Source organism: Jatropha curcas, chromosome 4 (assembly GCF_041381405.1).
Source record: "Jatropha curcas cultivar XTBG-Jc1 chromosome 4, XTBG_Jcur_1.0, whole genome shotgun sequence".
NCBI classification, from domain to species: Eukaryota; Viridiplantae; Streptophyta; class Magnoliopsida; order Malpighiales; family Euphorbiaceae; genus Jatropha; species Jatropha curcas.
This window is the reverse complement of record NC_143154.1, coordinates 30,328,169-30,349,551: the sequence shown is the minus strand read 5'-3', so window position 1 is coordinate 30,349,551 and position 21,383 is coordinate 30,328,169. Positions and strand designations below refer to the sequence as shown.

Genomic DNA, 21,383 nt, shown 5'->3' with positions numbered 1-21,383 from the left:
TTCTTAAGTCCAACTCTCTGTTTCTGATATGACATTTTTGTTTTGATATACCGAAAGGTTTTGGAAAAAAAAAAAAAAAAGGACGTCCCAAAATTTAAATTTGTGACTTCATTGCTAAGGTTGTAGTTCCTGTTAATGTTTTCTTCTGTAAGTTAATTCGCAGTAAGTTCCAGAAATAGATTATCTGACTATATTGTTATCGTTAATTTCTTTGCTTCATAGTGTGCTTAACAATAATTAAATTAGAATCCAAATTAAGCTTTGAACTCCATTTTAATCTAGTCACATCGAACAATTGGCCAAATATATATATATATTGATCACTACCCATGACATGGATAGCTGTTCTACACCTGCCGACATAAAAAAAAAAAACACATGTTTTAATAACAATTGGCCAAATGATTAATTAGGTCACTATCGGGGAAAAATAAATATTTCGATTTTTAATTAATTTAATGCATAAAACACTCGATACATAAGTAAGTCTTATCCATAAAAAAGGATGTGATTTTATAGCGGTGGGAACACAAAATCAGTTAAAAGGTGTTAACGTGTAGGAGAAAGTTTCCATTGAAACCACTAGAATGTTAACAAGCATTTCTTGATACTTAAATCATTAGACATTGACATTTCTCCCCCCCTTTTGAAGCATAATACCAAAGCACACGAATCGGAATATTCCACCGCATTAGGAAGTCTACAGTGTCTTGAGATGTTGCCTTGGCCATCAGCAAAATTAAATTTCAAGAGCCGACTAAAATAAAATATTCTAGCGTTGAAAATTTTAATTTTCTCGGTATTCCGATTTTATTATTGAACCATCTAATTTAATGCGAGTCTTTGTCATGGTTAAAACTCCTCGTTCGTAACTGTGTTTAATAGGGATCTAATTCAAGAGTTCTTCCTACATGTCCAGCTGTTGCTAATTGAGCCATAACCTGTAAGTGGTATTTTAATTTTAGTATTTTCTCATCGTGAGCTAGTATTTTTGTTTTTTTTTTTTTTTTTTTGTTTGCCTTAATGACATTTTCTTACTAAGGTCATCAAAATAAAAAATAAGGGGAAATTGCACTAATTAATTTGATAAAGGAAATATCTATGCAATTCTTGCGTAGAAAGACATGCAAAACTCTATGAACAAAAAATCAAAACTAGAGGGCCGAAAGAATGAAGATAGAAAACCCTAAACTGCATTTTTCTTGGGCATTTCAAGGCCATCAGTTTCGTCAAAGTATTTTCTCCAATGAGGATGATTCTTCCACACAATAACCATTTCTTCAATCGGGACGCCTTTAGTCTCCGGTAGGCGATAGTAGATGAAGAAGGTCATTATAACAATGAAGCAAGCAAACATTATGAACATGAAGAACTTCATGTGGCAAAGAATTGCTGTAAAAACTTGTGCAATGCAGAAAGTGAAGATCATGTTAACTGAGACTGTGATACTTTGAGCAGCAGATCGAACTTCCAATGGGAAGATTTCGCTTGGCACCAACCATGATAAAGGTCCCCATGACCATGCGAACCCAGCAACAAAAACACATATCAATGTCACCACAATAATTGCATACCACATTGGCAATTCTCCTGGATTTCCATTTAATCCAAATTTAAGCCCAATTGCAATTGCCACCAGAATCTGTCCATTAAAACAAAATAATAATGTAAGTAATATAAATATTTTTAGTAACTTTTGAGTACTATTGTAAGAGGTCAGGGAGAACAGAATTTGAATGCACCTGGCAAATGAGCAATTGACCGCTTCCTTGAATGTAAAGTTTTCTCCTCCCATACTTATCAACTGCGTAAATTGAAACGAAGGTTGCTAGAGTATTAACAATACCGGTGATTAGGGCAGACATGAGAGAAGCATCAGATTTAAAGCCAATAGTTTTGAATAAAACAGGAGCGTAGAACACAATAACATTCATGCCGGTGAGTTGTTGGAACATGGGAATGCAAAAAGCCATTGTGAGCTGAGGCCTATATTTTCTCTTGAAAATGTTACTCCAAGGATGTTTAACCAACTTGGAAGCTTCACTAGCTGCAAGTAAATCATTAAACTCTTCATCAACATTGGTTACGCCACGAAGTTCAATGAGTTTTTCTCTTGCTTTGTCATGATGGTTTCTTTCAATCAAAGAATTAGGTGTCTCAGGAAGAACACAGGAACCCAACATTATTATAACTGCTGGAACAATAGCTCCTCCTAAACTCAATCTCCATCCCCAATCCCCAACTTTAGCAAATAAATAATTCAAAAGATTAGCCACCAGAATTCCAATTGTTATTGACAATTGAAACATCATGTTCAAAGATCCTCTGTACTTGTAGGGAGCAACTTCTGATAGATAAATTGGAACAGACTGCAAAAAAATCAATGTCGTTTTAGAAACTGTAAGATTGCCAATTCAAACCCCAATTAAACAAAACGAAAAATAACAAACCTGATTGGCAAAACCAATACCGAAGCCAAGTAACAATCGACCTACAATAAGCATCCAGACCTTGATAGCAAAGCCATTAAAGACTGCACCCACTGCGAAAAGTAGTCCACCAAAAAACATACTAACCCTTCTTCCCAAAAGTCGAGTTATAGTACCCGCACAAACTGATGAGAAAAGGGCAGCCAGATATAAAGAAGAGGTAAACAATGTTAGTATTTGGTTATCATATTTGCAGTATTGATCATCTGATGGTTTGATCGACGACTCTTTCTTGTAAACTGCTGGGAAAAACTTCTTCAAAAACGCATCCATGGAAATGACACCACCTGCACGCATGCATTTTTGAGTTAGACTTTAAAAGATACGAAATGGTTTATATATATAAGTTTAAAAAATACTTTACCTGATATACCAAGATCATATCCAAAGATTAGACCTCCAGTAGCGGCAATAATACATGTTAGGAAGACCTTGCATGTAAGGTTTCCAGGATAATCTTTTCCGGCAGATGAAGGAGTAATGACACCTCCTGGCATTTTTGGATTTGCTTGGATTACTGATAATCGAAAATAGAACTGAGAGAGAATACACAGAAAGTGAAAATGGTATAGATATTTATACCAGAAGGACTGATACAATATCTATGGTTACCTAAAATCAAATAACTCTATCACTTAAATATCTCAACTACACTTGAAAGATATCAGTTTTTTTTTTTTTTTTTTTTTTTTTTTTGAACATAATAAATTTAATTAAAATTTCTTTTTGGGTTCTGTTAATAAGTAACATGTATTTATGCTGCAAAGTCGCTTTTTATACATTTGATTTTTAAAAATTAAATAGTATTTGTTGTATTTGAGATAATTGCAAATCAATAAATCAAATTAACGAAATCCAATTTTTGTTTTCTATATTATTCAATAATTCTCTTTAACAAAGCCCAAATTATTAAACTAATTCATTATAGAACCTAAATTGTAAATTAATATGAATAATGTATGTTTTCAAGATGGTTTTACTCTAATGGACCCATGTTGACCCATTGTATGCTTGTCAAGTGCCACTTGAGGGGAGTGTAAAAATTTGGGGTTAATCACACAGTGGACAAATATAAGATGAGTGAATGATACATAATGAGGAACCAAGATGACTTGCGTTGTGTCCTCACGCCCAGGCGTGCTGGCAGTTATTATCTCCTAACCTCAATCGTTCTTTCTTGAATATATAATTTTTTATCTTTCATGTTATTAGCTCGTTGGAGGAGGAAAGGGTTCAACACCTTTTTCATCTTCTTTATAGCATCTGGTCAAGTCGCAACCTGTATTATTTTAGCATAAGTATTTTAGGCCTTCACAGGTTGTTGGTTACGCATTGCATGGATTAAATGAATGGTTGGCATCTCAGAAATCAAATCTGGTAGTAGAAGTGCAGGCGAGACAAGGTGACAAAATCATTCTATGGACTAAATCAGCTCCGGGAAGACTAAAATGTAATGTTGATGCTTCCAGGTTCCAGGACATCAAGCACATGCGGTACGGAGCTATCCTTCGGGATGAAAATGGAGTTTTCATAGCAGTTATATGAGGTTTCTTTCAGGGGTACAGTAAGCTAGCTGTTAGAGGCTATGGCAATCGGAGAGGCTCTTTCTTGGTTTCTCAAGGACGGCTATGCTGGTGTTGAGGTAGAAACAGACTCACAACTTGTTTGGCACCAAACTCGATCCTCTGATGAAGGCTTTTCTGAGTTTGAATTAGTTATTAAATACTAGTTATTAAATACTGTAAGTCGTTACTTTCACGGTATAATGATTTTATGATTTTTTGGGTTAGACGCGATGCTAATATGGTTACTTATTTGTTTGCAAGAGCAGCTATTATAATGTCTGGTAATAAGACCTGGAGGGTTCCTCTAAATTTTTATTACATAATTTATTATCTGATGTTTGCAACCAGATTTTTCATCTAGCATAATAGAGCCTAGGTCGGGTGTAAAAGGAGAATCTGATGGGAGTTTAGATAGCTTTATTATACTAAGGTTTTCTTGGTATTTTTATTAATAATATTTTGATTTCAAAAAAAAAAAAAAAAAAAAGACTTGCGTTAAATAAAGACAAGTCTAACTCATTTTTTATCTAATTTTTATTTGTTAGGAGGTTCCCTATACAGATATAACATAGGAAATCAATTTTAAGGGATATGGAAAGGAAGTTTAAGGGATATGAATACATGTCAAACAAGTTTTTATATACGGTTTATCCTCATTGAAATTTTCAATTTTAATTTCTAAAAGAAAAAGCTCAAAAATCATATTTTCAATCACATATGATATATCTAAAAGGACAAAAAATCTAATATAAAATAAACATATTGCTAATCACATTTAACATATCTGAAAATATCTAAAACATATTTTCAGTTCCATAAAAGATCTACATATTCTTAAATAAATATATTACTTTGCTTACTAATAAATCTAATACCCTAAAAATTATAAACTAATTCAACTTTGCCTCTGGTAGGTCCATCTTCATCGTCATCAAAATATTTTCTCCAACGAGGATGATTCTTCCACACAGACACCATTTCCTCAATAGGCACTCCTTTGGTCTCAGGTAAATAGAAGTAAATGAAGGTGCTCATTATAAGCACACATATGGCGAAGAAAATGAACAATCCAAACTTCATATGGCAAAGCATTAAAGTGAAGATTTGTGCAATTATGAAGGTGAAGATCATGTTCACTGATACGTTTATACTTTGAGCTGCAGATCGGACCTCCAATGGGAAAATTTCACTGGGCACCAGCCACCCAAGCGGACCCCAAGACCATGCAAACCCAGCTACATATATGCATATCACTAGCACCACTATAACTGCGTACCACATTGGCAAGTCTCCTGGATTTCCGTTAACTCCAAACTTGGCTGCTATGGCCGCCGTTACAATAACCTGCAAAAATCATCCATTATTAGCGTGAAATGTAATACAGAGATAGTATATGGTGTCTTGGATTTAGAACAGGAACAAAATTTTACCTGGCAAATGAACATTTGAGCTCCACCCTCAAGGAAAAGAGTTCTTCTCCCATACCGATCTACTGTGAAAATTGAAACCAAGGTAGCTAGAGCATTGACAATACCAGTGATTAAAGCAGACATAAGTGAAGCTGTGCTTTTAAAACCAATGGTTCTAAACAACACAGGAGCATAAAAAACAATAACATTCATGCCAGTGAGTTGTTGAAACATAGGAATGCAAATAGCCATAACAAGCTGAGGTCTGTACTTTCGCCTAAGTATGGCCTTCCATGGGCGATTAACAGCCTTGGATTCCTCACTAGCTGCTATTAAATCGTTAAATTCTTCATCAACATTGGAAATTCCACGCAGTTTGATTAGTTTTTGCTTAGCTTTATCCAAGTAACCACGCTCAATCAAGGAATTTGGAGTCTCAGGTAGGATCAATGATCCTATCATAATTATTACTGCCGGAACTATTGCAAGCCCTAAACTCAAACGCCAGCCCCAACCTCCATGAATCTTTGAAAAGAAATAGTTTAAAAGATTGGCAATGAGAATTCCAATTGTTATTGAAAATTGGAACATCATGTTTAGAGCACCTCTGTACTTGGATGGTGCAACTTCTGATAGATAAATCGGCACAGACTGCAAACAATAAATCAAGAAAATCAGAACTGTACAAGGTCGAGATTCAATTCCTAATTAGAGCTAAATTTAAAAAAAAAAAAAAAGCATATTTGTACCTGATTGGCACAGCCAATGCCGGCACCAAGTAACAACCGACCAACAATAAGCATCCAGACCTTACTAGCGAAGCCATTAAATAGTGCCCCAACCGCAAAAAGCAGTCCACCCAAAAACATACTAACCCTTCTTCCCAAAATTCGAGTTATAACCGAAGCACCAATCGATGAAACAAGAGCAGCTATATATAAGGACGATGTAAACAAAGTCAATATCTGGCTATTAAACTTGCAGTACTGGTTATCCGATTGCGTAATCGATGTCTCCTTCTCATATACAGAAGGAAAAAACTTCTCCAAGAATGAATCCATCGACGTAACTCCACCTATACACCAAATTCAATTAAAAGAACAATGAAACCCATGTTAGAACAATTAGTCCGATTGATTCTTGCATTGAAAAAAAAAAAAAAGAATTAGTCGCATGATTCAAATGCTGGCAGTCTTTTCTTTTATGAAATTTGGGTGTACCTAAGTAACCTAACAATAATGTACGTATATAATGATTCTTTTTTATTGAAAACAAAAATTATAAACCATCAGTGTCTACTAGTTTCGCGTGCATACAAAAGAGATGATACTTATTTGTACCTGAAATTCCGAGATCATAACCGAAGATTAAGCCTCCAGTGGCTGCAATGATGCATGTGGTGATTACAGTTGAGGTGAGTTTACCAGGGTAGACCTTACCGGCCTTTCCAGCCGGAGCAATAACACCTCCGCCGGCCATTATTAGTTTTGCGTCAGAGAGAGATAAAACGATCGAGTGGATAACAAGTAATTACAGAATCACACTAGTACTAGTAGGTGTATATATAGAGAGAGGGAGGAAACGGAGTGTACCTGTAGTATTGTATTTTGGATATAGATATAGATATGGATATAGATTAATTAATTAATCTTATTTAAAATAAAACACTTCATCCATCAGATAATTAAACACCTCAACAATTCCATTATACTAATTAATGAAATAGACTTCTACACTAATTAGGACATCCCACTAATCCCCATAATAATAATTTTAAAAAAATGATATCTGAATATATAAAAAGATAATTATCCTGAAAAAGCTTGAGCAAAAGTAGATTAGTATAAGAATTATTATTATTATTATTATTATTATTATATTAAGTTTTCCCATTACTGATAATTAATTTATTGTATTTAGAGTTCATGCTTCTTTTGCATTCATGTAAATTATCAAAGAAATGTTCTTACCAAAAAATAAATTATCAAGAAATAATAAAATTTGGGGCTGAAATCTAGGAATTTGGTTTTGCGTGTCCGGACAATATGATATTGCCAGCACTTTTTTACGGCTCGAAATTTAATAATTGTAGTTATTGAGTTTGAAACCGATACTGACACTGTAACAATGAATTGTGGTTCGCTCGAGGTCAAGTCCGAACCCAACCGGTGTTGGCTCCCAACGACGTCGTCTTTATACAACTCAATTGCCTGCTGTTATATAATCCACCAACGACACTTCGTTCAGGTCCAAACAGAATTTGTTGTGGGCCGTCAAAATATAGAACGAACTTGGGCTTCTAATGTGTTTTTTAGCCTCGTTTGCAATGGGCTTCGCCTATATTTCTATTTTAATTATAACTATAACTAAAATTCCAACAGCTAGCACGAGTAGTTTAATTAAATGGGTGTTTTTTTTTTAAAATTTTGAAAATAATTAAATGAGTGTTTAATAATAGCTAATAGTCGCCAATAAATCTTAATCAGCTGTTGAATCTATTAACTACATTAAATTTTTTTTTTTTCATTAGCTAATAGATAATTTGTGATTTATATTATAGACTACCTTGACCTTATGAAAATAATTAACAATAAATTACTCTTTTCAAATTAATACTTCTGTACGATCATTGATTTATAATTATTTTTAAAATAATAAAATAATTTTTAAATAGTGTATATTATCTAATATTTTTTATTTATATATATTAAAAAGAAAAATCATATGTTTGCCTTAAAAAATAAAAAAAAATTATATACGAAAAGGGAAAAACTAATCACTAGAGACACCTTTTGATGGAATGACTGGAGAGTTGAAAGAACTCTAGGGTTAAGCGTGCTGGCTTAATGAAAGTCCTAAAATGGATGACCTCCTGAGAAGTTTCTCATTTCACCTAGGGGACAAAACCGTGCGAGTCTTGCCAAAGCGGAGTCGGACGTGACAGGAATTTTTCATTATCATTATCATTAATTTTTTGTTATTTATTAAATTTAAACTACTTAATTATATTGTAAAATACTTTTAAATACATAAAATTTTTAATTTTCCAACTGAATGATGAAATCGATTCATAAATTTCATCAAATTCATGAATTCATATTCCACATTTCTAGCTAAATAAACACAAAAGGCACAAAAGAGAATTGAGTTTGTTGGATAAAAAGATTGTACAAAGAGAATTGATTTCATTGGATAAAAAGTTATTAGATACAGAAATAAAAAGAGAACATGTAACATAAAAAAATAAAAATAAATAAAAAATAAATAAATAAAAATAAGGTTTATCCTTGTTGGCTAAATATTGACCATAGGAATATGTAAATTAGCCGTCACCAAACAAAAATAAGGTTTGACCAGAAAAACAATTGTATCTGAACAAACATATCTTCACTTTTGCTTCTTGTTCCTTATGCACTTTTTATTTCAGAAAATGAAAATAGCAACAAATGTGACCCAACATAATCTACGACATGTATTGTGATTTATAACACTCTAATCTTTGTCCACGACCAATCCCATAATTAAGTTAATCAATATAAGATGCTATTAATAATGTTAGGTAAATGGATAATCAGGTGAGGATGATCGTATCTATAAAATCTGCTCACCAGTCATATCAGAATGATCTGCTGATAAATAATGCAGTAGTGTGATTAATTTGTTGCTAATCACTACTTGATTTCTATGCAGTAGTTTTTCACCGCATGTTAATTATAGGGTTAACAAAACTTTATTTAATTGGGAAAGGGTTTGAATGTGAAACCATAAGACTTTCGCAATAGGCTTGTGGCTTAGTTTGACTATCCCTATTCTTAATATTAGGAAATTCATAGGATTTAAGTAAAAAAAAGGAGAAAATTGTAATGATAGAAAATACCATCTTATAGCTTAATCCAAACATTTTTTTTATTCAATTAATCCATATATTAATTAAGTATATTTATGAATAACGCGTAAAGCAAACCCACATTTAAAAAAATATATTCAGCAGCTTGATTAATTTTTTATATGCATTAAAGCGAACGCGATATGTTTATAAAAAGAAATTCAAATCATTAAACTTTTATAACAATGTTTTTAAAAATTTCTACTAACAAAAGTTGATAGTTTTTGTAAAAACAGAACCATATACGAGTATGAGAGAACTATCTCTATACTACACCAGGTAAGTGCAAGCTAGCAAGATTGCTACCCTAATACGTGTGCGTGCACTAGTAGTAGCAACACCACACCAACTATCATCTTCTACCCAAAATCTTGAAAAAAGAAACCCTAATAGCCTCTTTACAAACCACAAGTTGTATTGCATACAGACAAAGTATTTGATTTGAGTGGACTTCCCCGCGAAATCCCCACGCATTCAACTTTTTTCAGACAAAATCACGCTTGTATATATTTGCCTTGTGTGTGCTTTACCTAATATCGTTCTTTCTAGTCTTTTTCCTTCCACTAGAATTAAACATAATTAACCCTATTTTATATATGGCTGACCCTAATATCCACAACCACACTGGTCTGCCTCAAATAAACCAAACTCACCCACCTTTTGACCCTACTTCTCCTCCTAAACCTAACCCACTTGACCCATTTGTTTCCTGGTCTAACTCTACAAACCCAGGTCAAAACCCACCTAAGTCGTCTATGGCTACCACTTCTGCTACTACTAAACGACACCCGATATATCGGGGAATTCGTAGCCGGAGCGGAAAATGGGTGTCTGAAATCCGGGAGCCACGCAAAACCACCCGTATTTGGCTTGGTACCTACCAAACACCAGAAATGGCTGCCGCGGCCTATGATGTGGCTGCGCTAGCCCTAAAAGGTGGAGATGCAGTACTGAATTTCCCTAATTCTGTTGGGTCTTATCCTGTCCCCGCTTCATCGTCGCCGACTGATATACGTAATGCAGCTGCGGCTGCTGCGGCTTTTAAAAATGCGGAAATGAACCAACGTCCGTTAATTTTGCAGGCAAGAAGTGATCATGAACTAAGTGCTAATTTTACTGCGAGTGATCAAGAATTTGTTGATGAAGAGGCACTTTTCGATATGCCCAATTTGCTGGTGGATATGGCAGAAGGAATGCTGCTTTCGCCGCCCAGAATAACCTCCTCCGATGACTCCCTGGGCACGTCCGACGGAGAAAGTCTCTGGAGTTATTTCTAATAATTAATTTAAATTAACATGAATGATAATATGAAGTCAACCTTAAAGAATGATACAAGAGGACATATATGTGGCTGCATTATCTATTGACCTGGTTTTTTTGTGCACCATTTGTCTCTCTTTTCTTTCTTTTAAGTATGAAAATTAAGATTGAATCACTGAACAGTAATTCCCAAAACGTAAATGTTTTCGAAATTGAGAATAGTGATGGTGGGAGACTTTAAGGTTTGTGATTTCTTTATTATTATGGGAATCTGTGACTGTGCATGTTGCTGTAGTATACAATTTTTGGCTTGTTTAATATTAATTTTTTATTTTTTGAGATAATGCGATAATGGTTCTCTTGTTCCTCCTTTCCCTCTCTCTCTCTATCTCCTTTTTTTTTTTTTTTTTTTTAATCTATTTTCGCTTATTTTTGTTAGGTCTATTATTATTTTAAAATAATTAATTGGATAATCCTTTAAATTAGTTAACCTATTCATTAGTGCAGAGCGTCACCATTGAAGCTTGAAGAACAAGAATTTTACCGTTTAGTTAATTAATAAATACTCCCTCAATATAAATTTAATTAAAATACTCCATAATTTAATGCATAAATAGTGGAACCATAATTCAAATCTTAATAATTTTAATTTTCTTCGCTAATTTTTGATCTTGCAGAAAAGAAAATTCACAAAAGCACTACAATCTGATATTTCAAATTTAATCATGTGGCAAAAAACCTTGACTTTGAGGATTATAGTCTAACTTGGTGTACAAAAAAGAAGAAACAAATAATAAAATCTGGACCCTTTGAAACATCTTCCAGTTCAACTCGACTCAAATTAAGCAAAAGTTGATAAGGAAAAGTAGTATTTCTTTAATGATGTCTGTCACAAGGCAATGCATAAATTTTGCATCCTTTAATTTAGAGTTTCGAGACTTTCAGTCAAAAATGTGCGGGGTTGATCGGGCTGAAGGGAGTACTAGTGTCTAGTGTCAACATCTGTGTGATGAAAGAAAGATTGAAACAAAGTAATGTCCCTTTGACACAAAAGAAATTATGACTGTTAACTTAAAAAGATGTAATGCCATTAAATTAAAGATATGTGTCTATTTGATTGAATACTTACACTGTGATAATTCATTGAATCAAGAATTTTTATGACTGATCAAGAAATAAATTTAATTGATGGGATCAATAATTAGATAAGTAAAATTGAATAATATTTTTAAATAAATTTTATTTAAAAGGTTCAAAAATATGTATGACATTTTATCTTGAATTTAAAGACACGTATACTAATTTTGAAAAAAGAAATTGATACAGTAATATAATAAAGTAGTAATAAGAATGATTTTCAATTAGTTATATTTGTTAATTACAAGGAACTAATTCAAGAAAAAGTGGGATTAAAAGCAACCCAAAAATTTAAATATCAAGAAGGTTTGAGGGGGTGTCTCATGATGAAGGCATACAAGACATTTTCTCCTATTGAAGGGGACAAACATCACTGGTCATATAGTACTAGTATATTTAAAATTGAAGTATTGATATTCAATCATTGAGTTGTTAACTATAACAAATTTAATCATATAGTACTAGTATATTTAAAATTACAACCATACTCATGTCACATTCAATCTCGATCATTTGGCTTATTTTGATTTTGAAAGATCCTGTTTTTGAATTATTGAAATATGGTGACACTATTTATCTAACTAATTGAAATGTTTATCCTAATCAGGTAAATGTTACTTGTTAATAAGTAATCACTAATTGGAACAATGTGTAAGCATTTCATGCAATATTCATTTCAATCAATAATAGTAAATTTACATGATAATATACTCATATCTTAACTCTAAGTGTAAATATGGATTCTCTTTTTCTTTATAAAAATAAAAAAGATTTACGACATAACCGAATGGAGAGTTATTTTTAGTTTATTATTTTGATTTTATGTATTTATTAGTCATTATATTTAAAAGTGTATTATAATAAATCAAATACATCAATAATAATTATATTATTTTAAAATATAATGAATAACAATCTCTTTTTCTTTTTTCTTTTTTCTTTTTTTTTTTTTTTTGGCAAAAAACAATCTCAATTTTAGTTTCTAATAAGACCCAACTTATATTATCTCCATGCTTAAAAATGAGAGGGTCAAAGGTTAGAAGTCGGCCATGAAATCCAAAGGATGCATTGTCTTCAAATATTGAAAAGAGTGCCTTTTTATTGATAATGAAATCGAAGAAAAAAGAGAAAAAGAAACGATCTGTGTGGGGTTTTGTCTGTGTCGAATAGAAATATAAAAAAAAGAAGCCCATGTTCTCCTCCTTATGAGCAAAAAGTTTGACTGTGCAGCTATCCGTCATCCATGGCCGACATTAATCCTTTCCTTCCTTCACCTTTCAGGGTTGGTGGTGCGTCTTTCTCTCTGACACACAAACACCCATAAATGTGCAATTAGAGGACTTTATCTTTTAACAAGCCAATCCGATGTAAACAGAAATTAATCAAAATTTATAAACAGTTAAACCGATGCGGGCTTAATAAATTAATTCTTAAAAACAGTATATGATCAATGTTCATAGATGACAGTACGTATGCATGTATATTAAGCATATTGAAAGTTTCATACAGCTTTAATTGATTAATATACTATAATTTTAAATTATATAAGTCGGGACTGACTCTGGAAACTGATCGAAACCCCTTTCTTTTTGGTTTCCCTCCAGAAAAATTTGGAAGTTAAACAAAAACTGCAATTGCAGTTGCACAGTGTAAAGCTGTTACAGTTAGATGTTCTTTTACTGCAAAAAACAAAGATCTTTTCTTTTTACATCTTTAATTATAGATTAGTAAATATATGTAGTCAAAAGATGGCTGGTGAAGATCGAGCTAGTTATTATATAGGAAAAACTAAAAAGGATTACTTTACATTCACATTCTGGTTTTAATTCCAATCTTGCCATTTCAGGCAATTTGGAAACCCAAAAATTTAAAAAAGTTATCGGAAATTCTTTAACTTCGATCTCTTAAAAAATTATATATAATGGTCTTCTTCCAATAAAAATCATTGAACTTTGAAGGGGACAAGCATCCAATGTGGTTGACGCAGAAAATCTATCTCTTCTTTTATTATTCTTTCATCCTCTGTTGTTAATTTCAAGAAAGAAAAGTTTTCTTTCTTTCTCTTCTTCTTGTTCTTGTTCTTGCTGTTTGAGTTTTTGCCCCCCCCCCCCCCAACCCTTACAAAAACAATAGGGTTTCTTCTTTCTGGTAAACTGGTCCACCAAATTAAGATGTGTCTCCCCATTAATACCAATCATTATGTTCTTTACTAATCCTACTACTTCTTTTGGTTCGTTAGTTCTTCATTTGATGATCTTTTATTTGCATATGATGACTGATTCGAGTTATTTATATATAAATTAAACTTAATCAATTGGTTTGATTTCTCTCAATCTTTGTCTTTTACTGTAATAATTAATTATACATCATCATTTCATTGGAGTTATAAATTAATTGAACTTTTAATTAATTTAATAATTTCACTTTCTTGAATCCCCAAGACAAGACTAGACCAACAAGAAAGGCATGAAATGTGAATTTTTGTTTACATCATTGTGAATTTAATTAACTGCCCCTAATTTGAAATATGTCATAAATTTTCTTTTTTATATTTATTTTATTTCGTTATCAACTGTATTAACAGCGAAAACAGAAAAAAGGCATGTTTTTTATATGTACAGTGCGATGGCCGTCTGTCACTCTGTCAAATAGTCATGTTTTGCGGCTGCGTGTACATATTTTCTGGTCAATTTCCAATCTGTCTGATAGAGAACCCAACCCAAGTGCCCATATTCTCAAATGGACCACTGTGTCTTGTAGTTTTTGAAGTTCCATTTTTCAATTATTTGCTTCCACTGTGCATTAAGATAGAGTTCTTAAGAACTATGCCTAAAATTCAATCTTCATTCATAATCATTTTTAAAGAATCATATTTATTTATATAGAGGCTGAAAATATAGAAATATCATTTTTAAAAAGGGACGTGTCGTGTTTTCTGTTGATGCATGTATTTAGTGTTCTTTTTTTTTTCCAGAAACAAAAAATTATATTATCAGGCTAAGCGTATATGGTTTTGAAGTCCCATAATACTTGCATTCAGAAAAAAAAAAAAAACAAATTGTAATGCAAATATATTAATTACAGGTATGAAGATTGTTACTATTATAATAGAATGCGGCATAATTTTTCTACGTCTGGATCTACTCTATGAGTTTACTTATTATTATTTTGTTATTACTGAACGATAATACACTCATTTCAATAAAAAAATATCTTTTATTAATTTTAGTCTATAGGTAGACGGTAAATCAGATTTAAGAAAAATTTTTCTCATTTTGCTGTCCTTAAAAGAACAAAGTAGAAATTTAAAAAAAAAAAAAAGTTTTTCTTGCAACAGCAGAGTTCGCGGCCTTTAGGCCCAAATCAACATGACCAGCTCTAAGTCATGTCTGCCCATGTATACGGCCCAACTCAAGTTAATTAACCTAGAAGGAAACAATGTTTCGGACCGGGAAAAGATTGTGAAATTCAATTTTCAATATCACAACTAAAGAACCGAAAATGAGTTATTGAAAAATATTTTTCGAATATGAAGAAATCTAATATTTATTTCTTCTTCTTCTTAATATTCAAGAAAGAAATAAAAATGATGGAGAGAAAAGGAAAGGCATTCTGATATGGAGTGCGATAGAGAAACATGGCTAACGAGGCTTTACATGGTGGTTCGGGTGCGAGCTTAATGGCTCTTCCATCTCATCTGGCAAGACAATTGTTGGATTCTGATCTGTTTGAACCGATTCGATTGCGAGTTGTACCTTAAAGGGCTTGCTACCCTCCTTTATGTCTTTTATTCAGTTGTGGACTGGTCTTCTATTTAAGTAAATAAACCCATTCAAGTTTTCTAGAAGTTAGAATATGAGTGGGGGGTGCTTCTGGTTCGTATAGACCAAATTCTGTTCCCACTTCAAATCAATACATTAGCCTATAGGCTATAGCCCACGTGTTTCGTTTCCGTCACGTGCAAATATTGATATATAATAATTTATTAAACTTATCCTAATTAATAATTACTATTTCATTACTAGAAAGTTAGCTCATTCATGACCTAATTGCTTTTGTTGTGTGTTGTGACTGTGATCCCATTTAGCTTTTCTCCATGACGATGCTGCAATGTTGATTTTATTAAACTGTTTGCTAATTAAGAATAACTACTATTTTATTTTATTAATAACACAGTAATTATCAAATTAATCTTAGCATTTATTTAATAAAAAAAATTAATTCTTCAATAAAAAATACAATTTTCGTTAATTAATAAAACATGACATTTATTAGGCATTAGAAGGAAAAAAAGGTGATAAATAATTTAATAAGTAATCATTTAATTTGAAGAAAATAGTGAAATTGCAGCTGAAATTCTTATTGTTCTCGAATGTTGCACAAGAACCTGCAAAGGAAAGAGTAACTAAGCGAAAAATAAGATGGTACTAGAAAGTAGAAACAGGCCAGTGGGCCAGTGGCCGACAGACATCACATACAGTTCCGCGTTTATAGTTTGTTACTTTCTGGGTTAAGATCGTGTATTTCTAGGAAGATATTAAAGCAGCCACAAAGAGTACAGGTGGTATATATATGACTATGCCACCTCATCAGAAACTGTCCAGCTGGACAGAGTGACGAGTCAAACTGTAAAACGCCTAATAGAAAAATCCTAGTCAAATCCTCAGGTTGCTTAACTGGACCCACTAGTGTGAACCCTGGCTGTCTAACTGTCTCCTTCATTCTCCGCGTCCAGTTCGCGCACAAAATCCAAACTTTCTTTATAAATATTCCAAATAATCAGCAAGCTTACAAATCCAATCCAAAAACAGCGACTAATAGAAAATCAATTTAAATAATGAGCAGTCAATTTTCTGATCCTTATCCAGTATTAGAAAAGCAAGACTCCGATACTAGCACCGGCACCGCGAGCCTCCAACGCTCTGCTCACTCCGACGAAGAAGTACTGCTAGCTACAAGCTACCCGAAGAAGCGAGCAGGGCGGCGAATATTTAAGGAAACACGACATCCCATTTTTCGTGGAGTTCGAAAAAGAAACAATGAAAAATGGGTTTGTGAGCTTAGAGAACCCAATAAGAAGACACGTATATGGCTCGGTACATATCCAACACCAGAAATGGCGGCCAGAGCACATGACGTGGCTGCATTAGCGCTTAGAGGAAAATCGGCTTGTCTTAACTTTGCAGATTCTTCTTGGAGGTTGCCGGTGCCTGTTTCTAAGGAGGCGCAGGATATTAGAAGAGCTGCGCATGAGGCGGCAGAAATGTTTCGGTCTGGAGAAACGGAAAAATGTGGAGTTGAATATAGTGGTGAAGTGTCTTCAAGAAATAGTGAACTTAAGCAAGAAAACGATGTGTCGTACATCGATGAGGAGGCTGTGTTTGATATGCCAGGGTTGCTCGCTAATATGGCAGAAGGACCTTTACTTTCTCCTCCACATTATGCAGGTGGTGACGATGGAGTGAATTGGGATGAATTGGAAGCCGACGGTGAGGTGTCTTTATGGAGTTTTTCTATTTGATGATTTGTTAACGGTAAAGAATTAGTGAAGTCATAATAGGATATAGGATATAGGATATAGGATAGCAAACTAAATTATAGATGTTGAATTACAGTGATGATGATTAGATTATTAATTGATTAATTCTTTTTAATGTAATATATAATACCATTTAATTGAATTGTAAATATCATTGTTTTGTAATGCGACTAATTACACATATATGTAGAATTTTCCTTTTATCTAGTAAAATATATTAATTTTAAAAAAATTTCATGCATAGTGAGCTTTTAACTCTTTTTTTCTTTTTATAATAATGATTTTTAAATTTTAATTTCTTTTAAGTGATGAATATTAGACTAATGTAATAATTTTCTTGTTTAATTATTACTTGTGGAATTTATTCTATTTTGGTTGATTTTTTCTACCTGCATGTACACCCAATTATAAATATGATAATAGCATGTAAAATAAATATAATTAATAGCACAATCATTCATCAAAAAAGAATGTAAATAATGTCAGTTCACATTTTATTTCTTGAAGTTTTCTTAAGTGCAATTCAACTATGCTAAACTTTTTATTTCAATTATCATTAAATCTTAATTTAAATTTCAATTTTGAACTATCGACTTTATATCCGTCAATAAATAATGTTGAAAATACATAAATTGAAAAAGCTATTCGGTTATTTATAAATATCTTATACATAGTGTTATCTTTTACATAGCAAACCCACAATTATCTTAGACTTTACTCTTTTGTGATGCATAAGCGAGTACTTGATCACATTCTCTATCTAATATATAAGTTATTAAGTTCTTATGATATAGCAGTAAATACCAGACACGAAAGTGGAATTATAAATCTAAGAGAATTCATTTTCTATAAATTCAAGTGAATGGAAATCAAATCACAAATTAAAAAATATTATACTACAGGAGAGTTTTATTTAAATATCACTTCGCGCCTAAAAAAATTTACGAGATGGTGCATAAAATTTTCAAAAAATTAGTAACTCCACAATGACATATCAGAATCACTACTATCTAAGGGATTCCAATGATCATTAGAAAACTCTCCTTCAAAACGGGGAGGAGAGAGTAAAAGACCTTGAGCCATGTCCACAAGTAATCTTGGCATATCAAATATGGTGTCTTCCTCTACAAACCACAAGTTTTCTTCATAATTTTTACACTCTGAATCAGTTGAATCTACAAAACTATCATCTCGCCTTGTAATCTGCACATCATCAGATTCTTCACGCCGAAACATCTCAGCAGCTTGAGAAGCTGCCCTTCTAATCTCCTTTGCGTCTCTGGAAGCTGGCACAGGCAATCTCCAAGCTGAATCAGCAAAGTTAAGACAAGCAGACTTGCCTCTAAAAGCCAATGCAGCAACATCATGTGCCCTAGCTGCCATTTCTGGTGTAGGGTAAGTCCCAAGCCATATTCTTGTTTTCTTGTTCGGTTCTCTTAACTCACAAACCCATTTATTCCCATTTCTCTTCCTTACACCTCTGTAAACTGGATGGCGAGTCTCTTTGAATACTCTTCTTCCAGCTTTCCTTTTTGGAAGACTAGTAGCTAACAACACTTCTTCATCTGAGTGAGCTTCTCTAGTTTTATTAGTAGTACTACTGCAAGAATCAGATAGAGAAGATGACGATTCTTGCGTATTGTTATCAGATGATTGGCAACTCATGATATTAGTTTGATTTTTGAAAAATAAACTGAAGTGAAATGAAAAGAGAAAAGCTAGAAAGTGGGTTTGCTTCACTTAGTGCTTTTAAGTGTCTGAAACGAAATCCTGATACTGGTTTTGTGGGTTAGTGCTGTTCTAAAAATGTGTACATATAGTGTTTTGTGGATATTTAAGAGGGTAAGGGTTTGGACGCGGAATAAGCAGTACCCCGCTGGAGGCCCACGGTTGATACTAGGTGGTAAGTAGTGTCTTTATTTCTTTAAGGTCTCTTCTTTTCAACTATGGGGACTTTTGTTTTGTCGTTTTGTCGTTTCGGCCGCCGCAGGAAAGTGCCAAACTGTCAACACAAACGTGTGATTTAGAATGTTTCAAACAAAAAATAATAACGTTTAAATAAATAACAGGAGGAGAAATTAACACGTGGAACTTCCACATGTGCATGTTACAAATCTTTTTATGTAATGTAATTCGTCACCTTTTTACTTGTCTTCTCCTTTCCCTTATTAAACAACAAAAAACAGCTGGTAGAACGTAGAAAAAAGGGTTTTAGCTTAGTTACCAGTTTTGGGCCGCATACTCAGTAACTGCGTGAAGAGTGTGTTGCGTCCGTGTATTGGTGATTGACTTCTTCCTCCTTTTTTCACTAATTGCACATACAATGAATTTAAACTGTGTTCTAAATTATGGGACACAGTCAGAACGATTGACTTCTCAATTCTCATGGGAAAGGAATGAGTTCTGCGTTTATACTTGTTATTGTCAACCATGAATTTTTATTTTTCACTATTCAACACAAAATTCATTAATGGATTTTTTTCTTTTTAAGAATCAATGAGTTGTACTTGTCTCGAATCATGAGGTGTAAAAGTATTTTATCCATTGTGAGTTTTGAGAATCGAATTTGTATTTTCGTTCCGACACGAATTAAGGTCGCTTATTATATTAACTAATACTTTTTTAATCATTAAAGAATTAATTTAGTGTAAGCGCAAAATTATTTTATTTACGTTATAGAAATCATCGGTTCAAATTACAGGAATAATATTCTATATTAATATTTCATGTTTTGAGTCAAAGGCATATATAGATGGCCCATTAGTTTTTACAAATTAATTCAGAGTGTTTTATTTTTATATATTTAAATTCAATTTAAATTTATTCCATTCAATTTTTATTTTTTATTTTTTTTAATATAATTAGGCGTCATAGAAATTAGTTTAAAGCTTTTTCAATAATTAAAAGCTTGAAAACGACGTCGGACCCAGCATTAACGATAACCACGTGGGATGTTCAAAATGAATCCGTGGGCAAAACTAAAAGGCTCAATAGTGACACAATTACTAAAAAGGCTTGCCCTAGACATGTTTTCTTTTTGGGCTTAAAGCCCATAAAATGTCATTTCAGAAACTTTTCTTTTTGACTACCAAAGCCACAATATGCTTTTTTTTTTTTTTTTTTTAAAAAATAATAAAATAGAATGAAAAGAATCTTCCAGTCAGTTCAACCATGTCGATTTCTGAATATCATTTATATATTCTCATCAAAATAAAATATCAGGGAATGGAAAATTAACAATCACAAATTCAGGTTATGTATTGAGCAAATTTAATAACCATGCTCAAACTTGATTCATTAATTACTGATTCAAATCTCACAAATAAATCTAAAAGCGAAAAACAGAAAAACATTGACAGCGAATAATACTTAATTTGAGCATTCAGTTAAAGAATCGTTTGAGTGGGCTAAGGGAAACTCAACATAAATGGATATATTTATGGGAGGCATGTTCAGTCAGTACTTTTGGCGAGTTGATATCAACATTTTAACTAATTGTTTGGATTCAGGTGTGAAACACAATAATCACTCTCTCTTTAATACACCTAACTAATTAATTTTTTGATTTTTTACTGAGGGTGTCCTCCCACCTCTCGTTTAACAGTTAAACGAAAGATTAATTTCTTTCGAGTCAGGAACGATTATATTTTAAAGCCCACCCTAAAATGCCGATTCCACAACTCGATTCTGTGATCACCAATGTGGGATCTCACATGCCTTAACCACTAAACCAAGTTATCTTGGATAATTAATTAAATGAACTAATTATTGTTAATATTAATATCAACTACTTTAATCAGCCTTTTAACACAGAAATTGCACCATAGCAAATGACTTACAGCTGCTTCTTTATGATAGATTTGACACAAATAACAACAGAAGCCAATACGGTCAAAACATTTCTTCCTAAATTCCAAAATTTGTGGGTCTCAATTCTCAGTTATTACAAATTACGTGATTATAAATGTTTTTGGAGACCGACAAACGTGCACTTACTTCATATCTAGCTAACATACAGCCAGGAAGTTATTGTGCATGGTACCAATCAAAGGCCAGTTAATAGCCACTAGCAAGAAAATATACTGATTCGAGGTTGGT

The 21,383-nt window shown here is 32.8% G+C and overlaps 5 protein-coding genes across 5 annotated transcripts; 2 read left to right on the top strand and 3 right to left on the bottom strand.

Moving 5' to 3' along the window:
• Positions 1 to 1,059: 1,059 nt before the first annotated feature.
• Positions 1,060 to 3,042, bottom strand: LOC105646066 (sugar carrier protein C). The gene is made up of 4 exons (XM_012231834.4): positions 2,854 to 3,042; positions 2,451 to 2,776; positions 1,743 to 2,369; positions 1,060 to 1,642 (listed from the first exon to the last, which is right to left on the bottom strand). The coding sequence occupies exons 1-4, from the start codon at positions 2,984 to 2,986 to the stop codon at positions 1,187 to 1,189; spliced, it is 1,542 nt and encodes a 513-aa protein (XP_012087224.1). The 5' UTR covers positions 2,987 to 3,042; the 3' UTR covers positions 1,060 to 1,186.
• A 1,761-nt stretch (positions 3,043 to 4,803) lies between these two features.
• LOC105646067 (sugar carrier protein C) lies at positions 4,804 to 7,117 on the bottom strand. Its single transcript, XM_012231835.4, has 4 exons — positions 6,804 to 7,117; positions 6,213 to 6,538; positions 5,485 to 6,114; positions 4,804 to 5,398 (listed from the first exon to the last, which is right to left on the bottom strand). Exons 1-4 carry the CDS (start codon positions 6,940 to 6,942, stop codon positions 4,931 to 4,933), a joined length of 1,563 nt encoding a protein of 520 aa, XP_012087225.1. The 5' UTR covers positions 6,943 to 7,117; the 3' UTR covers positions 4,804 to 4,930.
• Positions 7,118 to 9,881: 2,764 nt separating this feature from the next.
• On the top strand, positions 9,882 to 10,965 carry LOC105645882 (ethylene-responsive transcription factor ERF027). Its single transcript, XM_012231615.4, has one exon. It carries the CDS (start codon positions 9,946 to 9,948, stop codon positions 10,624 to 10,626), a length of 681 nt encoding a protein of 226 aa, XP_012087005.2. The 5' UTR covers positions 9,882 to 9,945; the 3' UTR covers positions 10,627 to 10,965.
• A 5,566-nt stretch (positions 10,966 to 16,531) lies between these two features.
• On the top strand, positions 16,532 to 17,517 carry LOC105645883 (dehydration-responsive element-binding protein 1E). The gene has a single exon (XM_012231616.4). The coding sequence runs from the start codon at positions 16,584 to 16,586 to the stop codon at positions 17,265 to 17,267; it is 684 nt and encodes a 227-aa protein (XP_012087006.1). The 5' UTR covers positions 16,532 to 16,583; the 3' UTR covers positions 17,268 to 17,517.
• Positions 17,518 to 18,106: 589 nt separating this feature from the next.
• Positions 18,107 to 19,100, bottom strand: LOC105645884 (dehydration-responsive element-binding protein 1E). Its single transcript, XM_012231617.4, has one exon. It carries the CDS (start codon positions 18,948 to 18,950, stop codon positions 18,258 to 18,260), a length of 693 nt encoding a protein of 230 aa, XP_012087007.1. The 5' UTR covers positions 18,951 to 19,100; the 3' UTR covers positions 18,107 to 18,257.
• Between the last annotated feature and the right edge of the window lie 2,283 nt (positions 19,101 to 21,383).

Excerpts from the sequence above, each read along its gene's own strand:
- LOC105645884 (XM_012231617.4), bottom strand. The coding sequence starts at position 18,950 with ATGAGTTGCCAATCATCTGATAACAATACGCAAGAATCGTCATCTTCT.
- LOC105646066 (XM_012231834.4), bottom strand. The coding sequence starts at position 2,986 with ATGCCAGGAGGTGTCATTACTCCTTCATCTGCCGGAAAAGATTATCCT. Across the intron at positions 2,777-2,853 it reads ATATGATCTTGGTATATCAG|GTGGTGTCATTTCCATGGAT; the intron begins GTAAAGTATTTT and ends GCATGCGTGCAG. Across the intron at positions 1,643-1,742 it reads GTCAATTGCTCATTTGCCAG|ATTCTGGTGGCAATTGCAAT; the intron begins GTGCATTCAAAT and ends TTTAATGGACAG.
- LOC105645882 (XM_012231615.4), top strand. The coding sequence starts at position 9,946 with ATGGCTGACCCTAATATCCACAACCACACTGGTCTGCCTCAAATAAAC.
- LOC105646067 (XM_012231835.4), bottom strand. The coding sequence starts at position 6,942 with ATGGCCGGCGGAGGTGTTATTGCTCCGGCTGGAAAGGCCGGTAAGGTC. Across the intron at positions 6,539-6,803 it reads TTATGATCTCGGAATTTCAG|GTGGAGTTACGTCGATGGAT; the intron begins GTACAAATAAGT and ends TTTGGTGTATAG. Across the intron at positions 5,399-5,484 it reads CTCAAATGTTCATTTGCCAG|GTTATTGTAACGGCGGCCAT; the intron begins GTAAAATTTTGT and ends TGATTTTTGCAG.
- LOC105645883 (XM_012231616.4), top strand. The coding sequence starts at position 16,584 with ATGAGCAGTCAATTTTCTGATCCTTATCCAGTATTAGAAAAGCAAGAC.